Here is a 14,172-nt window from a genome sequence, read left to right on the forward strand (position 1 = left end):
CTTCTCCTTCTCCTTCATTCACATTCTTCTCCCAATCATTTGATTTATATAATATACATAGAATTCATGGAGAATATATAACAAATTTACATCTCTAATCTCTAACCTCTCCAACCAGATATTTATTATTCAATTTTTTATAAACAATTTGACAATCTTTTTTAATTTTTGTTTGTGGAGATTATATGTGGTGTTGACCCGTTTATTTATGTTCAAATTCATACTAGTGTCTTACTATTGATTTAGTTTTAATTTGAAAAATAGAAATGTAATTATTAACTAATACGATAATGGTGTTAAAGTAAATGAAAAAAGTATTCAAACTTACAATTATATTGCATTTCATTTTTGAACCTACTATTATAACTTTGCATATTATTATATTTTTTAAAAACTTCATTGGTGGAAATTATCTTTCTTTTTAATGTTAATTAGCAAATAAAAATTATTCTTTACTTGCAATAATTCTCAAATTTAAAAAACACCATAAAAGCCACTCACGAGAAAAACAAAAGAACATATTTTCTTTTTCTTTTTAACTTTCTTCTTTATATATAATATAGTCACTAAACAATAATAATTAACCTTTAGAGGACATAGTCTTATACTTTATTAGATATTTATCTTTTCAAATATATATATATATTTTTTTTCAAAAAAAATCTAAATATATTAAAAAACAAATTTAATTTAATATAATAAATCTTACATCACCCTTTTCTCTGTTTACATTTTTCTCAAACTCAAACAAAAGAAGACAATAGTTTTCCATTGAAGATATGGATGAACTCTTAGAAGAATTGACAGCCACACCTCATTGGAGCCTTCCAAAAGCATAGGAAATTATAAGAATAAAATAATTTTAAAAAAATAGAGAGTCAAAAGAAAAATAAAGAAAAAATAAATGATGGCAACAAAGAAAAGTACCATTCAAGTTGAAGAAAACACAAGTGGGCGATAGCCTATGAGAGAAAGAATCCCTTTCTCACTCTTAAATGAGACAACGAGAGCAATTAAGAAAAACCAATATATCTTTCCTACACTTCCACATTCAAAATATTTAAATATATACATCAACCAATATTTCTTTTTTCTATTTTATTAATTATAGACAAATTTTACATTTTCTAAATTTAAATACAATTGATAAAAAAGGAAGTAGAAAAAAAGATACACTCGTATATTATCCTATCAAGCCAACTATTTTAATTAAACCGATATAAGAATCTACGCACGATTAAGAAGTATGTCATTTGAATTTTTTAGCTTTGGCTTAAAAATATTACCTTGCTTATATCTTTGTCTTATTTTAAATTCTAATTATTAAGAACAAAATAAGACTTGTTTGGAAGTCATGGAGGTTTAAAAACAATTTTCTAAGTGTCAAACATTCTAAAATTTTGGTTTTCTTTTCTTTGTTATTTATATGGTTGATTTGGTAATCATTTTATGATTTATTTTTCTGTTGATCAGGTTCTCATTTCTTTTTAAAAAAACACTTAAATTATTTTAGTCAAATTCTAAAAAAAGAAACAATGATTTTTTTTCTTTTCAAAATTTAGTTTGATTTCTTAAGACACAAGTACTAAAAGGTATAAAAAAAACCTAATGATAGATATGCAAATAGTATTTATAAGCTAAAATTTCATCAACAAGAAATAAAATTTAACAATACAATTAAATCATTGTTGAATGAAAGCTGGTTAATAATAATAATTTATTAGGAACATATAAATAAACAATATGCAGTTGTATATTACCCTAGTTCTTCATTGATTTAAAAGAACAAAAACCAACTACAGTTGAATAGTTATGAAGAAAAACTTGATGCATTCAAAGAAGTTGGTTGTCCATCAAATTGTTCAATTATAAATTATTCTTTTCTCTGTAATAATAGATGATAAAGAAAGTATAAAAAACATCTAAACTTTCCTAATTTATTTAAGATATTTTATAAGTTTGCATGAAATTTATGTCTAAATATTTTCATACCAACAAAAGGAGGGAAAAAAAAAACCTACAATAAAGTATTAAATCAGTCACTATCTAAGCAGCATAAAAATCTTGGAGAGATCAAAATTTTCACTTCCTCTAGAGATTTCTTAAAATTTTATGCTCTCATTATATCATTACTTAATTAATATGCCAATGTCACTAATTAATAAATTAAACACTTACCTTTATTCCAATAGTAAAATATGATTTTTTTTCCTTAAAAAAAAAAAAGAATAAGAGTAAAGTATATTTATTATTACTTTGAAATAAAAATAAGAGGAAAATAATGGGGTAGGCAGCTTTATTAATTTGATAATCAAACACCTTTGTCTTCATTAATAGAAAAAAAAGAGAGGAAAATATTATTTAACACAAAGCACCATCATTGGCAATAAATAATGGGTAGTGCCCCCAATCAAAAATGGTTTAATTAGACTTAGTTATTAAAAGTCAATTAAGAAAAATAATTAAATTAAAATCTACAAATCTCAAGCTTATCTTTATTATTATTGCTAATGCTAACAACTTTTCCAATAAAACAAAATTTGTCTATAGAGAAAAGAAATGAATATAAACCAACTAATTGTTGTTGTTTTTGCCTTGGCTTTTAATTGTATATATAATAACAAAAAAGTAAAAATAAAAAATGAAAAAAAATGATGATGTAAGATATAAGTCCAATTAGCTAAAACAGAAGAAAATGTAAAGTTTAAATAGCTTTTATGTAAATGCTGTATGACATTGGATCCACATTCTGTGCCATTGTATTTTATTTTAATTTTTGAGTAGACTACTTCACTAACCCACATGCTTAATTATTGGAATTATTCATATTTATTATTACTACTACTATTGTTGTTATTATTAGAGAAAATGGAAGTACAAAAGTTATTTATATATTAATTAAGGACAGAAAAACCATTAAGCTCTGGGGAATTCAAGTTTTGTTGACCTCCGATAATGTAATATGTTAGTTAAATTTTGTTCTAACATGTAGTTAAGGTGACATATAGTAACTTTGCCGTGATTAAAATTAATCTCACATCAAGAAATTAAAAAACGATTATGAATATATAAGTGTGATGATAAATACTTTAATTAATTTGAGATTTTTTTGTTCTTTTGACTCTCTCCTTGACTTTGGATCTTAAATAATTGTATATTTACAATTTTTTATTATTTATTATTCAATAAAAAGAATAATTTACCAATGAATTATTGGAAGTTTGTTTGTGTTTTGTTATATATATATTATTTTGAAATGATCATGAGTATTTTTATTATTTTGTTGATTTACATTTTTCAATTATGTCATATAAGTCTAGTATCGACCTTTGTAAAGAATTATATCTTTGATCTATTTAGGAATATATGTATGTGTATAATCCATGATATAAATTTAAATTATAGGTTTCTTGATGTTTATTTATTTTTATTTTTGAACTAAGTGATACTTTGACATGTAATGCATCTCTTAAAGTTTGTATGTTTCAATCCTCCCGACACCTATTTGTTTTACTAACAAACATAACAATTACTACATTAGTTGTCGTGTTAATTGATTATATATCTCAAAAAGTATTGAACAAAAGCATTATGCTGATTCATTCATAGTGCATACAATACGTTTCAAACTTTCGATTAGTACTCATCATGCATACAACGTTTCAAACTTTCAATTGAGTACTTAAGGGTGATTGATCCAATTTGAGATTCATATAAATAGGGGAGAAAGGAACATGCAAGACTAATATGTGATATTTTATTTATGAAATGAGGTGATGAAAACCATGTTTATAAAAATGAGTCCATATGTTGTATGCCAAAAAGGTTTCCAAAACTATCGCTCACTAAGCTTTGACTTATGTTTTAAGTTTTTCCTCTTCAGGTTTTCATGTGTTAAGGCCAAGTTTGGATAAGGAAGGCGAGCTATTACGCATGGAAGCTAATCAAGGCGTGTTCTAAGTTTTACGTGTGTAAAATGTGTATTTGGATAACATACCGATAAGAAGTCTTTGTTACTAATGTCTTACATCATTTATCCTCTTATCGCCTAATGACTAAGTATTAAGTTAATTAAACTGAAACTAGGTAATTAAGCATCTTGACATTTCATTTTGAAACGTCAAAGTTGCTCAAGTCACGTCGTGTGTCGTATTGCGAAGTTTGGGATGCATGCGGAGTGAGGCATGTGACACGTATGAAGAATAATAGGTAAGGTTATATTTCTCTTGAACTCAATTTCTACAGCATTGGGAATGTTTTCAACTGAATTATTGTGTCCTAATAGAGACAAATCATATATTACACTCGTTGATATAAATTATGAAGAAATATAACATATATTGGTAAGAGCTTGAATCTTTTAAAATAAAACAAGATATCTACTTCTAAACTCAAACATATGTGTGTTTGTTTTTCAATATTGAGGAAGTTATTGTAAATTACTTTTTGCATTTAAGCTATTGTTGTATATACCGTAATGAGAAGTTGACCAAATGTATAAAAAAACAAAAGAAATATAAGAATTTATAAAGTGAGTTTTACTCGCTATGATTATATTCTCCATTATTGACTATAAGCAGAAAGAGAATATGTTAATGTAATTAATTGCAGTGGTAGATTTAGAAGGTAGAGAATGGAGAATGGAGAATGGAGAATGGAGACAAAAAGTCTGCGGAGTATCGATTGTGGTAGTGGGTTGCAACACGGAATCAAATCTGTTTATTTTATCCAAAAACAAATTTCTCACAAAAACCAAGTTGTACAACTCGTAGTTGGATTCGATGGAATCACACTCCCCAATCAACCACCACCTATTCTTCACCCTTTCTTCTTCTTCTTCTTCTTCTTCCCCATCAATCTTTTGAGACACAAAATCCACTGTAAAAATCTTATTCAACAATCCCCTCGTCATGACCGAGCCGGATTCCGATCACCCGTCTCCCCTTTTCCCCAAATCTAACCACCGTTCTTCTTCCGACGACCGTACCCCACTTATGGATTTCGATCTCGACTTGGACATTCCTTGGCCTTTGGATCAAATCCCTTCTTTTGGTTCTAATCCCATGTCCCCTTTTCTCCTTTCCACCTCCGATCATCTTGCTTCCCCTCTTTGGGCCTTCTCTGAAGCTGATGATGATGATGATTCTAAGTTTGCTGCCTATGCTTGCTCTGTTCTTGGTCAGTTCTTCATTTCATTTTTGTTTTCTTTTTAATCTCTTTTTGTCTTGTTTTCCCCTTCTGTTCTCGATTTTGATTTAGTTTTAGTTTAATGGTGTTAGTTCAGTTGAGCTGATTGATGCTTGTGAGGGGAGCGAATTTCAACTGGGGATTTGGGGATTTTCTGCTTTAGGGAGAACGAGCTGGAATTTAGTTCAATGGTTTTCAGATTCAATAGTGGTTTGATTTGAATATATAAACTATCGGCTTTCTGATGGGTGGGATTCCATTTTCTTGCTTCTTTGACTATTTGAGTGGTTTTTGGACTTCTCATTTTTTTAAAAAACTTTTTTAATGAATCAATGAGGCTTTGAATAAATTTGTGTTTGTAGTTTTGATGTCTACTAATGCCATTGTTAGTACGTCAAAGATTGGGTATAAACAAATTGAAGAATAGGAACAAAGATTACTGTGAGATTGAAAATACTTTAAGTCTTTACTTTTGAAATATATCTGCTTATTCAGATATGTGATTCTTTATGGGGTTGTTTCAATCTTATCTTGTCATTTTGAGCTGTTGTTGATATTGTCTTCTTGGATTTAGTTAGGCGGATTCTTTTCCATTTAAAATGGCTTAACTTTACAGCTGAGAGCAGGTACTTCCAATTCACATTCTGTACCGCAAAAGCCGACGGAGAACCAAAAGTTTAAGATTCTTCCAGTTCCGTCTTCGTCATGGGGAGTACTGCCATCAGAGAATCCAGATGGGTATTGCTTAATCAAAGAGAAAATGGCACAAGCTCTTCGGTACATTAAAGAATCATCTGACCAGCATGTTCTAGCTCAAGTTTGGGCGCCTGTAAAAAGTGGTGGCAAGTTGGTACTTTCAACTTCCGGGCAACCGTTTTTCCTTGATTCACAGAGCAATGGACTGCATCAATATAGGATGGCCTCTTTGACGTTTTCCTTTTCCTTGGACGCCGACCAGGATGGATATCTTGGGCTCCCTGGTCGTGTTTTCCAACAAAAATTGCCAGAATGGACTCCAAATGTGCAGTATTACTCAAGCAAGGAGTATCCTCGACTTAGTCACGCTCTTAACTACAATGTTCAGGGAACTTTGGCTTTGCCTGTTTTTGACCCTTCCGGCCACTCTTGTCTTGGTGTTCTTGAGCTAATCATGACCTCACCAAAGATCAATTATGCACCTGAGGTAGACAAAGTCTGCAAAGCTCTTGAGGTTTGAGTTTCCTTGCCCTTTGTTGAATTTCATTTTTTTTTTTTGTCTTAACAAGCGCTGTGCACTCATGTTAATGCCACTTGTTCTTGATTGTATTGGACAGAGGATATAATGTTTCGCTAATTTTGTGATTCTCTTCATCTGCAGGCTGTCAATCTAAAAAGTTCAGAGATTTTGGATCATCCGAATAATCAGGTCAGTGGCGAAAACTTGTATGTATGAAACTGGTGCTTTATTGCATCCCGGATGATGAATATTGTCTAGTTTGTTTTTTCTGGCTCGTTCTCACAGATACAATCTTGGCAATGCTTGTCAAACCAGATTTGCAATGAAGGTCGTCAGAATGCACTGGCTGAAATTTTGGAGGTACTCACAGTTGTATGCGAAACTCATAACTTACCATTGGCTCAAACCTGGGTTCCATGCAGGCACCGAAACGTGCTCGCCAACGGTGGAGGTTTGAAGAAAAGTTGTACAAGCTTTGATGGTAGTTGCATGGGACGGATCTGTATGTCCGCAACTGAAGTAGCATCCTATGTTGTCGATGCTCACATGTGGGGTTTTCGTGACGCATGTTTAGAACACCATTTACAAAAGGGTCAAGGGGTTTCAGGGAGAGCGTTTTTATCTCACAGCTCATGTTTTTGTGGAGACGTCACCCAATTCTGTAAGACTGAGTACCCTTTGGTACACTATGCACTTATGTTTGGGTTGAAGAGTTGTTTTTCAATCTGTTTACGAAGCACGTTTACTGGAGATGATGAGTACATTCTAGAATTTTTTCTGCCACCGAGCATTGTTGATTACCAGGAACAAAAGAATTTGTTGGGTGCATTAATGGCAACAATGAAGAAGCATTTCTACACTCTCAAAGTTGCTTCTGGAATCAATCTTGAGGACAAGGAAGGACTTGTTGAGATCATTCAAGCATCTAGAAATGGAGGATTTGACTCGAGATTTGAATATATTCAAATTCCGCGACCCGTGCAATTGCCACCTGCATCTGATGCCATGCCAAAAGCAGTAGAGGTAGCTGCATTAGAAACATTGGAACAACAATCTTTAATGGTTCATGATGCTCCGAAGGATGAAAACAATGGTGCTTGGGACGGGGAAAGCCACAAGTCCGTTCCTTGTCCACAGAATAAGGAAGTAAAAAAGACATCCGAAAGGAAGCGTGGAAAGGCAGAGAAATCAATTAGTCTGGAGGTTCTACAACAATATTTTGCTGGCAGTCTTAAGGATGCTGCTAAAAGCCTTGGTGGTATGTTGTTGATTTTGTAGTGTAAGACTGTAAAAATTAAGAGCTACCCTTGCTCATCTATCTAAACAGGAATCAACTAAAGTTTGATATATCACTTTTCCACTTTACAGTTTGTCCCACAACAATGAAGCGTATCTGTAGGCAACATGGGATCTCACGGTGGCCATCTCGGAAGATCAACAAGGTCAATCGTTCACTTTCAAAACTAAAACGTGTGATTGAATCTGTTCAAGGGGCTGAAGGAGCATTCGGAATATCTTCTCTGGCTACAAGTCCACTTCCTGTTACTGTTAGCTCAAGTTCTCATCCTTTAACTCCAGAAGGGTCTAACCAGCAAAACTTTGTTGCTTCTCAACCATCTGATTCTCAATATAAGGAAACAAACACCCCAGAAGCACAGACAAATGACACACAGGCTAGATTGGAAGATCGATTACATAGAGGAGTGTTGAGTCCAGAAGAACCAATTCACGAACAGAATGGATTTCTGCCAAAGTTTGGAAATGGTTTGAACAATTTTAGAACAGGAAGCGGATCACGGGAAGAGAGTGCCGGGACACCTACTTCTCATGGTTCATGCCAAGGTAGTCCAGCAAACGACAGTGCACTAGCAAATAATCCGATTTCTATTCGTCAGCATGAACAATGTGCAAGAAGAGAATCTCCTGAAGTAGCATTCCATCCAATCGATAAACTGAATATATCGGCGCCTCCTTGTTCAATCCCGGATACACTTGTGATGGTAGAGCCTGAGGAACCATTTGGAGGAATGCTGATTGAGGATGCAGGAAGTTCTAAGGACTTGAAAAATCTTTGTGCTTCTGTCGCGGATGCTGTTCTTGATGAGCAAGTACCCGAATTTTGTTGGTCCAACCATCATGATATAGCTCTGAGACAACCTATGGACTCTGTTTGTCACACAGTCCCTCATATATCATTAAGGCAAGAACCAAGGAGGATGACTATCAAGGCCACTTATAAGGAAGATATTATTCGATTTCGAATTCCTTTGACTTCTGGTATTGTGGAGTTGAGAGAAGAAGTGGCAAAGAGACTGAAACTGGAGGTTGGTACGTTTGATATCAAATATATGGATGACGATCGTGAATGGGTTCTTATTGCGTGTGATGCAGACCTACAAGAGTGTGTAGATATCTCAAAGTCGTCAGGTAGCAATATCATAAGATTGTCAGTTCATGATTTAAATGTCAATCTTGGGAGTTCTTGTGAGAGTACTGGTGGGGAGTGAGAATTCAGGTTGTGGATATTGAAAATTTGTCGACCTCTCCTCCCTATGTTGTATTAGTACTAGGAAGTGAAGATTTAGTTCTAGGTATTGATATTATTTTGCTCAAACTGTATAAAATCGTTCATGTGAATTGTAGTGATTCTCTCCTCATTTGCAGTTCACCATTTTGCTTCCTGTCAAATATTATCTTCAGAGGTGGTGCGTTGAGTTTGAAATTAGGAACTTGAGAGAATTTCAAGTTTATGAAACATTTTGGGTACCCGGAAGGCGATATAAACATCTAGACTCTTGTTACAATTGTAGACTAGACAACCTGCTCTCGACGTTGATGATCTTTAGGAGGCCATTTATTCGATTTAGTATCGATATTGTTTGTTGAATGAGATGCACCATTGTGGAAGAGGTATGCATCTATCTTATTTTCAGATTGATGCAAGCCTTGTCAAATCGAAAGGACTCCTCTTTTTACTGTTTGTTGTTTTATTTGATCTTTCATATTTGTTATTTCTTTTAACAAATATGAATATCAAACCTTCCATCCCTAACAAAAGAAAAGTAAACTACCAACTTTATAGTTGAGTTAAACTCACTTTGACATTATTTTCATATTTGTAACTAGAATCTTTATTTGTATGGTCGTGTAATGGCATGATAGGAATCATACTAATCATCTTGAATCACCGGTTAATAACCAACTTGTTAATAAGTGATATTTCAATCATTTAACAAAACATGAGAATCAGAAAAAGCAATTGATATACTCAAACAGTAAAGCTTCTCCAAATACATAGATTGATAAAACAAAAAAACAAAGCTAGGACAAAAAAAAGGAAGTAAAGAAAGAAAAAAAGAGACTCAAATGGCATTACAAGGTTTGCCAATTGTTTTGGCACTGGTCTATGCAGTGATCGTCTGTTATTACCCCCAAATTAAAACATGAGGAATTTGCCAACACTTAAAAATAGAAAGGGCTTTTCTTCTTCTTCTTGTTTTTCTTTTTTTGGGTGATATTTTATCTATATATTACAAAAGTGATAGATGGAGGGTGGAGATGTTGGGGAGGCCATCAAGCTCCATGGACCTCAGCTCTAGGATTCCCAGATTCAATGTTGTCATTCTTCCAACACTCTTTTCCATTGGTGACCAGCTGATCTGATAAAACCACCTGCCCTTTTCCTTCCCTCTCTTCTTTTTGGAGCTTTGTTGATTTGTAAAAGCTTGCATACAGTATCAATTGGGCCAGCCCAAATAGTGTCCCCAGCCCATTTGGAATCTGAAGAAAATTTGAATTCAATGTAATCACAAACCAAACCTTTTGATCTTCCATATCAAACATATAATCAAGTGGACTATCTATAGTTTATTTTAATCCTATTATTTAACTTTCAAACATCTACTAAACACAATTGGATTAGCTTTTTAATTTAACATTTTTTTTAATAAAATTAAAACTATTATCATTATTATTTGTTTGTGTAAGATGCTTGTCTCTATAAGCTAGACCTTACACTTTTGTAGAAAAGAAATATATATATCCATTTGCAATGGATATAATTCATGATCTAACATTACATATTACATATGCATATAGAGAACATCTCCATTATTGTTTTTTTTAATCAACTTAAAAGAAACATTAGGATATAATTATTCCTTTCTTTTTCCCCAAAATTTCATATTTTAAGTTTAAAGCATTTCAAACCTTTTTCTTTGTATGTTGCCTCTCTCTTTGTGTTTGTGAGAATATTTTTTAAAGGATAAAATCCACAATAATCAATACTAGATTCAATGATCTTGTTGATTGTTTGGATTAAACCTCCTATTCATAGTCTTAAGAGAGCGAGGGTGAACACTAATTATCGTCAAGCTAAGCTTAGAAGGATGCATATATATTTGATTAGGTTGAATGAGTACTGTATTGAGTTTTGAGTAGAAAATACCAAAATGTAAGGGTCAAGAGGGAGGAGAGCATAAATAGTCCAAGCCACACCATTGGCAAAAGAAGCAACAGAGAGTGAGAGAGGCATATACTCCACACTCTTTGTTTTAATCACTAATTTCTGCATCACAAAAACAAAACAAACCTTTAATTATTTCAAAACTGATGATATATATATATAATATTTATATTCTTTGTTAAATTCTATCACCAAAATTAAGTTTTTCAAAATTTGAAATTTTATGGGTGAAAATAATCTCTGTAACCTTAATTTTTTAAGAAACCTAAAAAAATAAAAATTAATTGTTTAACGTTTTATTTTAGTCTATTTTTTATGTAAAAATCATAGTTTTTCCTTTATTAATAATAGAATATGTTCTCACTAACCATTCACATAAAAATCTAAATATATATTTCAACACTTAATCTATTTTATGTATGGTTTCAAATATTTGTCTCCTAAATATTTTCTGATAAAGTAAATGAAAAAAGCTATATCTAAATGTCAATTTTTGGTAGATTTTTTTTAAAAAAATTACTAGTAATAACTTAATTATAAAGAAGAAAAAAAGTATAATATATATATATATATATATATATATATATATATATATATATGTCTATACCTTTGAGCAAATATTAATATAATAAATAAGCATTAAAATTGGACCAAAAAGAGTTAAAATTAAGCAAATTTCAATAATAGATACTCATAATCGGGTATGTTATATTTTATCGAATTTTATTATTATTATTATTATTTTGAACATAATCATTAATAACATTTAATAATCGCTAAACATATAATCCAAAAAACAATCATGCTCAAGATCATTTTTGTAAAATGATTTTTTATGTATCCATTTGAAAAGAAAAGGAAAAAGGGTTATAGAAGAAGAACATTCCTCTTGATTTATTGGGAACCACATAAATGACACTAAAATCAGCAATGAAAACAGTAAAAGATTCTGCCAAAAAAGATCAAAAGCATAAAATTACTCTAAACAGTACTATTATATAATATTCCAATATACAAAGAGAGTTAAAGAGAAAGGGAAACCAACCATGACTGCCAATGGCGAAGCATACATGCCAATGTTGAAGAGAATGCAAATGGTTCCAACGACCATGGATCTCTTGCTATGAGTATGAAAGATGAACAGAACTAGAAGTGTCAGAACGGTGATGAAGACGAGCTCGATGAGCAGCACAAGGAGAACTTTCATCCGCTTCTTCCGATCGGAGAACACGAAGAAGAGGATTATGTAAACCAACTCGATTAGGGTTCCGGCCGCGTTAATAGTGATCACTAAAATGCTTCCCGGATGCACCACTGGCAGCCCATACAACACCCAAACTAGGCAGTTCACAAGCGTTGCAAGATATGGGATTGGTGAGTACTGCTCGACCGATCCCCTCTTCCATATTGTAACAAAGGTTGGCCTGAAAAATAAGTTTATTATTGTAATTAATTCATAAATACGAGAATTAGTTGGGTTCTTGATGTTATAACTAGTTATGACAATGTTATAATTCTCTCGTAACGTTGTGCTCTCACTTTTTAAGTTGAAATTGAGTTTAAAAGCTAATTGATTAAGTTAATTAAAAGAACTATATGAATAATTGTATTAACTTTAGAACGGCCTAAAAATATACCTATGGTTAGAAATAAAACCAATAAAACCTAAAACGTAAACGTGGTGTTAAAGAATATGTTTCTAACTACTTTTAGAAGAAACTATTAAACAAAAATCATTCAAATAATCTCTATATCAATAATCATTTAGAGAATAATAAAGGACATATAGAAAAGAGAAAGTGTGAAGAACAGAAAAAGGTTACTTACAGTGGAGACAAGAACAAGAAAAGTGCAATAATATTTCCTACACAAAACAAAACAGAATTGGTGTAAAGATAGAGAAGTGATTTTGAAATTAGAAAATGGGATTTAATTTCCTTTTACTTAATAACTTACATACCAATGATACCAATAACTGTTCTGGCAAGCACCAAAGAAACCATATTGTAATTAAAAGAAGAAGAAGAAGAAGAGATATATATCTCTAAAACAAAGAGAGAAATTGTTTGATTGAATAGTTTGACTCTACAAATGCTACCTTACAGACTTGAGCTTTTTATAAACTCAAATCTTCATTGCATGGCCATTTCATGGGTCCTACATAGCTTTTCATGGCTATAATAGTTTATATGAATCTTAATTTTATTCATCCTTAGTCATGTCACCATTATTAAAAGTACGTTAAATTATAATTATAAGTTTAGTCATGGTTCAACTTTTTGATTTTTTTCCCTATGTATATGATTTCTAAACTTTGTACTTCTATTTTTTTTTTATCTAATAAGTCATTAGTTTATCCATTATTTTTTAAGATTCATTAACCTAAAAATTTAGAGTTCTATTATATACAAAATTTAAATAAAAAATTGAATTTATTATGTATGTATTAAATATAAAATTAAATGTTTAGAATAAGAAGTTTAAAACTAACTTGATGATTGGATTTGAAAATTAGATTGAATAGACATTAATTAAATGAAAACGAAATTCATAAATTTGTAAATTCGGAAATAGTAATTAGAATGAGAAAAAAAGTGGAGGTAGTGTTTTGTTTGATAATCACAAAAATAATTTCTTACCTAATTGGATGCTTATAGGGTAGGGGAAGATAGAGAGAGATTTAGAGAGAGGGAAGAATTTGAAAATGCCATCAATCTTGTCTTAAGGAGAATAGATTAGATGTGTACATGTTCCATTGCCCCACTCAAAAATAATTCCAATCTATCCACATCCAATTTAAATAAATTTTCACAAAAGAAATAAACATAGAATTAGAAAGAAGTACAATTCAAAGAGAAGTTCAATCAAATGATCTAAGGTACCAATTCTTTAGTCACTTTGGAAGGACCTTACTCCAAAATGTTCCCTAATGCGTTTTCTAAACTACTTCTAATATTTTTTAAAAATATAATAAAATATTACCGTTTTTTTTTAAGATTACTATTTGCATTTGTCATACATATATCATTGTGATATTTTGGAGAAATTGTCGGGAATAAGTTTCGTCTCTTGGAACTAGCACTCTTCTTGAAAAATCGATTAAACATATTTTCTCATCCATTTCGAGCTATAAAAATTGAAAACATATATTTATACTCCTTTTCAAATTTGAATATATAAGTAATTTTTGTTCAAGAATCTTTCTTAGTCTTGAATAATTTTCTCCATATATCTAATTTTTCAAATATTTTATTTTAATCTAAGTATTCCATAATTATGTTAACAAGATCATTACCTTAAAAAT

At 31.3% G+C, this 14,172-nt stretch overlaps 2 protein-coding genes across 5 annotated transcripts; one reads left to right on the forward strand and one right to left on the reverse strand.

Moving 5' to 3' along the window:
• Positions 1–4,673: 4,673 nt before the first annotated feature.
• LOC101212500 (protein NLP7) lies at positions 4,674–9,193 on the forward strand. 3 transcript variants are annotated; one of them, XM_011654924.2, is made up of 5 exons: positions 4,674–5,178; positions 5,814–6,397; positions 6,545–6,592; positions 6,689–7,661; positions 7,772–9,193. In XM_011654924.2, the coding sequence occupies exons 1-5, from the start codon at positions 4,911–4,913 to the stop codon at positions 8,908–8,910; spliced, it is 3,012 nt and encodes a 1,003-aa protein (XP_011653226.1). In that variant the 5' UTR covers positions 4,674–4,910; the 3' UTR covers positions 8,911–9,193. The 3 variants fall into 3 exon arrangements, with proteins under 3 accessions (XP_011653226.1, XP_011653227.1, XP_011653228.1); XM_011654925.2 differs by having other exon boundaries at positions 6,719–7,661; XM_011654926.2 differs by having other exon boundaries at positions 4,983–5,178; positions 5,804–6,397.
• Positions 9,194–9,645: 452 nt separating this feature from the next.
• LOC101207440 (bidirectional sugar transporter SWEET7) lies at positions 9,646–12,974 on the reverse strand. 2 transcript variants are annotated; one of them, XM_031883860.1, is made up of 6 exons: positions 12,829–12,974; positions 12,696–12,732; positions 11,914–12,292; positions 11,755–11,817; positions 10,851–10,970; positions 9,646–10,183 (listed from the first exon to the last, which is right to left on the reverse strand). In XM_031883860.1, exons 1-6 carry the CDS (start codon positions 12,869–12,871, stop codon positions 9,977–9,979), a joined length of 849 nt encoding a protein of 282 aa, XP_031739720.1. In that variant the 5' UTR covers positions 12,872–12,974; the 3' UTR covers positions 9,646–9,976. The 2 variants fall into 2 exon arrangements, with proteins under 2 accessions (XP_031739720.1, XP_004148985.1); XM_004148937.3 differs by lacking the exon at positions 11,755–11,817.
• Between the last annotated feature and the right edge of the window lie 1,198 nt (positions 12,975–14,172).

Source organism: Cucumis sativus, chromosome 4, assembly GCF_000004075.3.
Source record: "Cucumis sativus cultivar 9930 chromosome 4, Cucumber_9930_V3, whole genome shotgun sequence".
Lineage (NCBI taxonomy): Eukaryota > Viridiplantae > Streptophyta > Magnoliopsida > Cucurbitales > Cucurbitaceae > Cucumis > Cucumis sativus.

Bases quoted from the DNA above. Each gene is read 5' to 3' on its own strand.
- LOC101207440 (XM_031883860.1), bottom strand. From the start codon at position 12,871: ATGGTTTCTTTGGTGCTTGCCAGAACAGTTATTGGTATCATTG. The intron at 12,733-12,828 runs GTATGTAAGTTA...TGTTTTGTGTAG, and splicing joins AACAGTTATTGGTATCATTG to GAAATATTATTGCACTTTTC. The intron at 12,293-12,695 runs GTAAGTAACCTT...CTTATTTTTCAG, and splicing joins TTCTTGTTCTTGTCTCCACT to GCCAACCTTTGTTACAATAT.
- LOC101212500 (XM_011654924.2), top strand. From the start codon at position 4,911: ATGACCGAGCCGGATTCCGATCACCCGTCTCCCCTTTTCCCCAAATCT. The intron at 6,398-6,544 runs GTTTGAGTTTCC...CTTCATCTGCAG, and splicing joins AAGTCTGCAAAGCTCTTGAG to GCTGTCAATCTAAAAAGTTC. The intron at 7,662-7,771 runs GTATGTTGTTGA...TCCACTTTACAG, and splicing joins TGCTGCTAAAAGCCTTGGTG to TTTGTCCCACAACAATGAAG.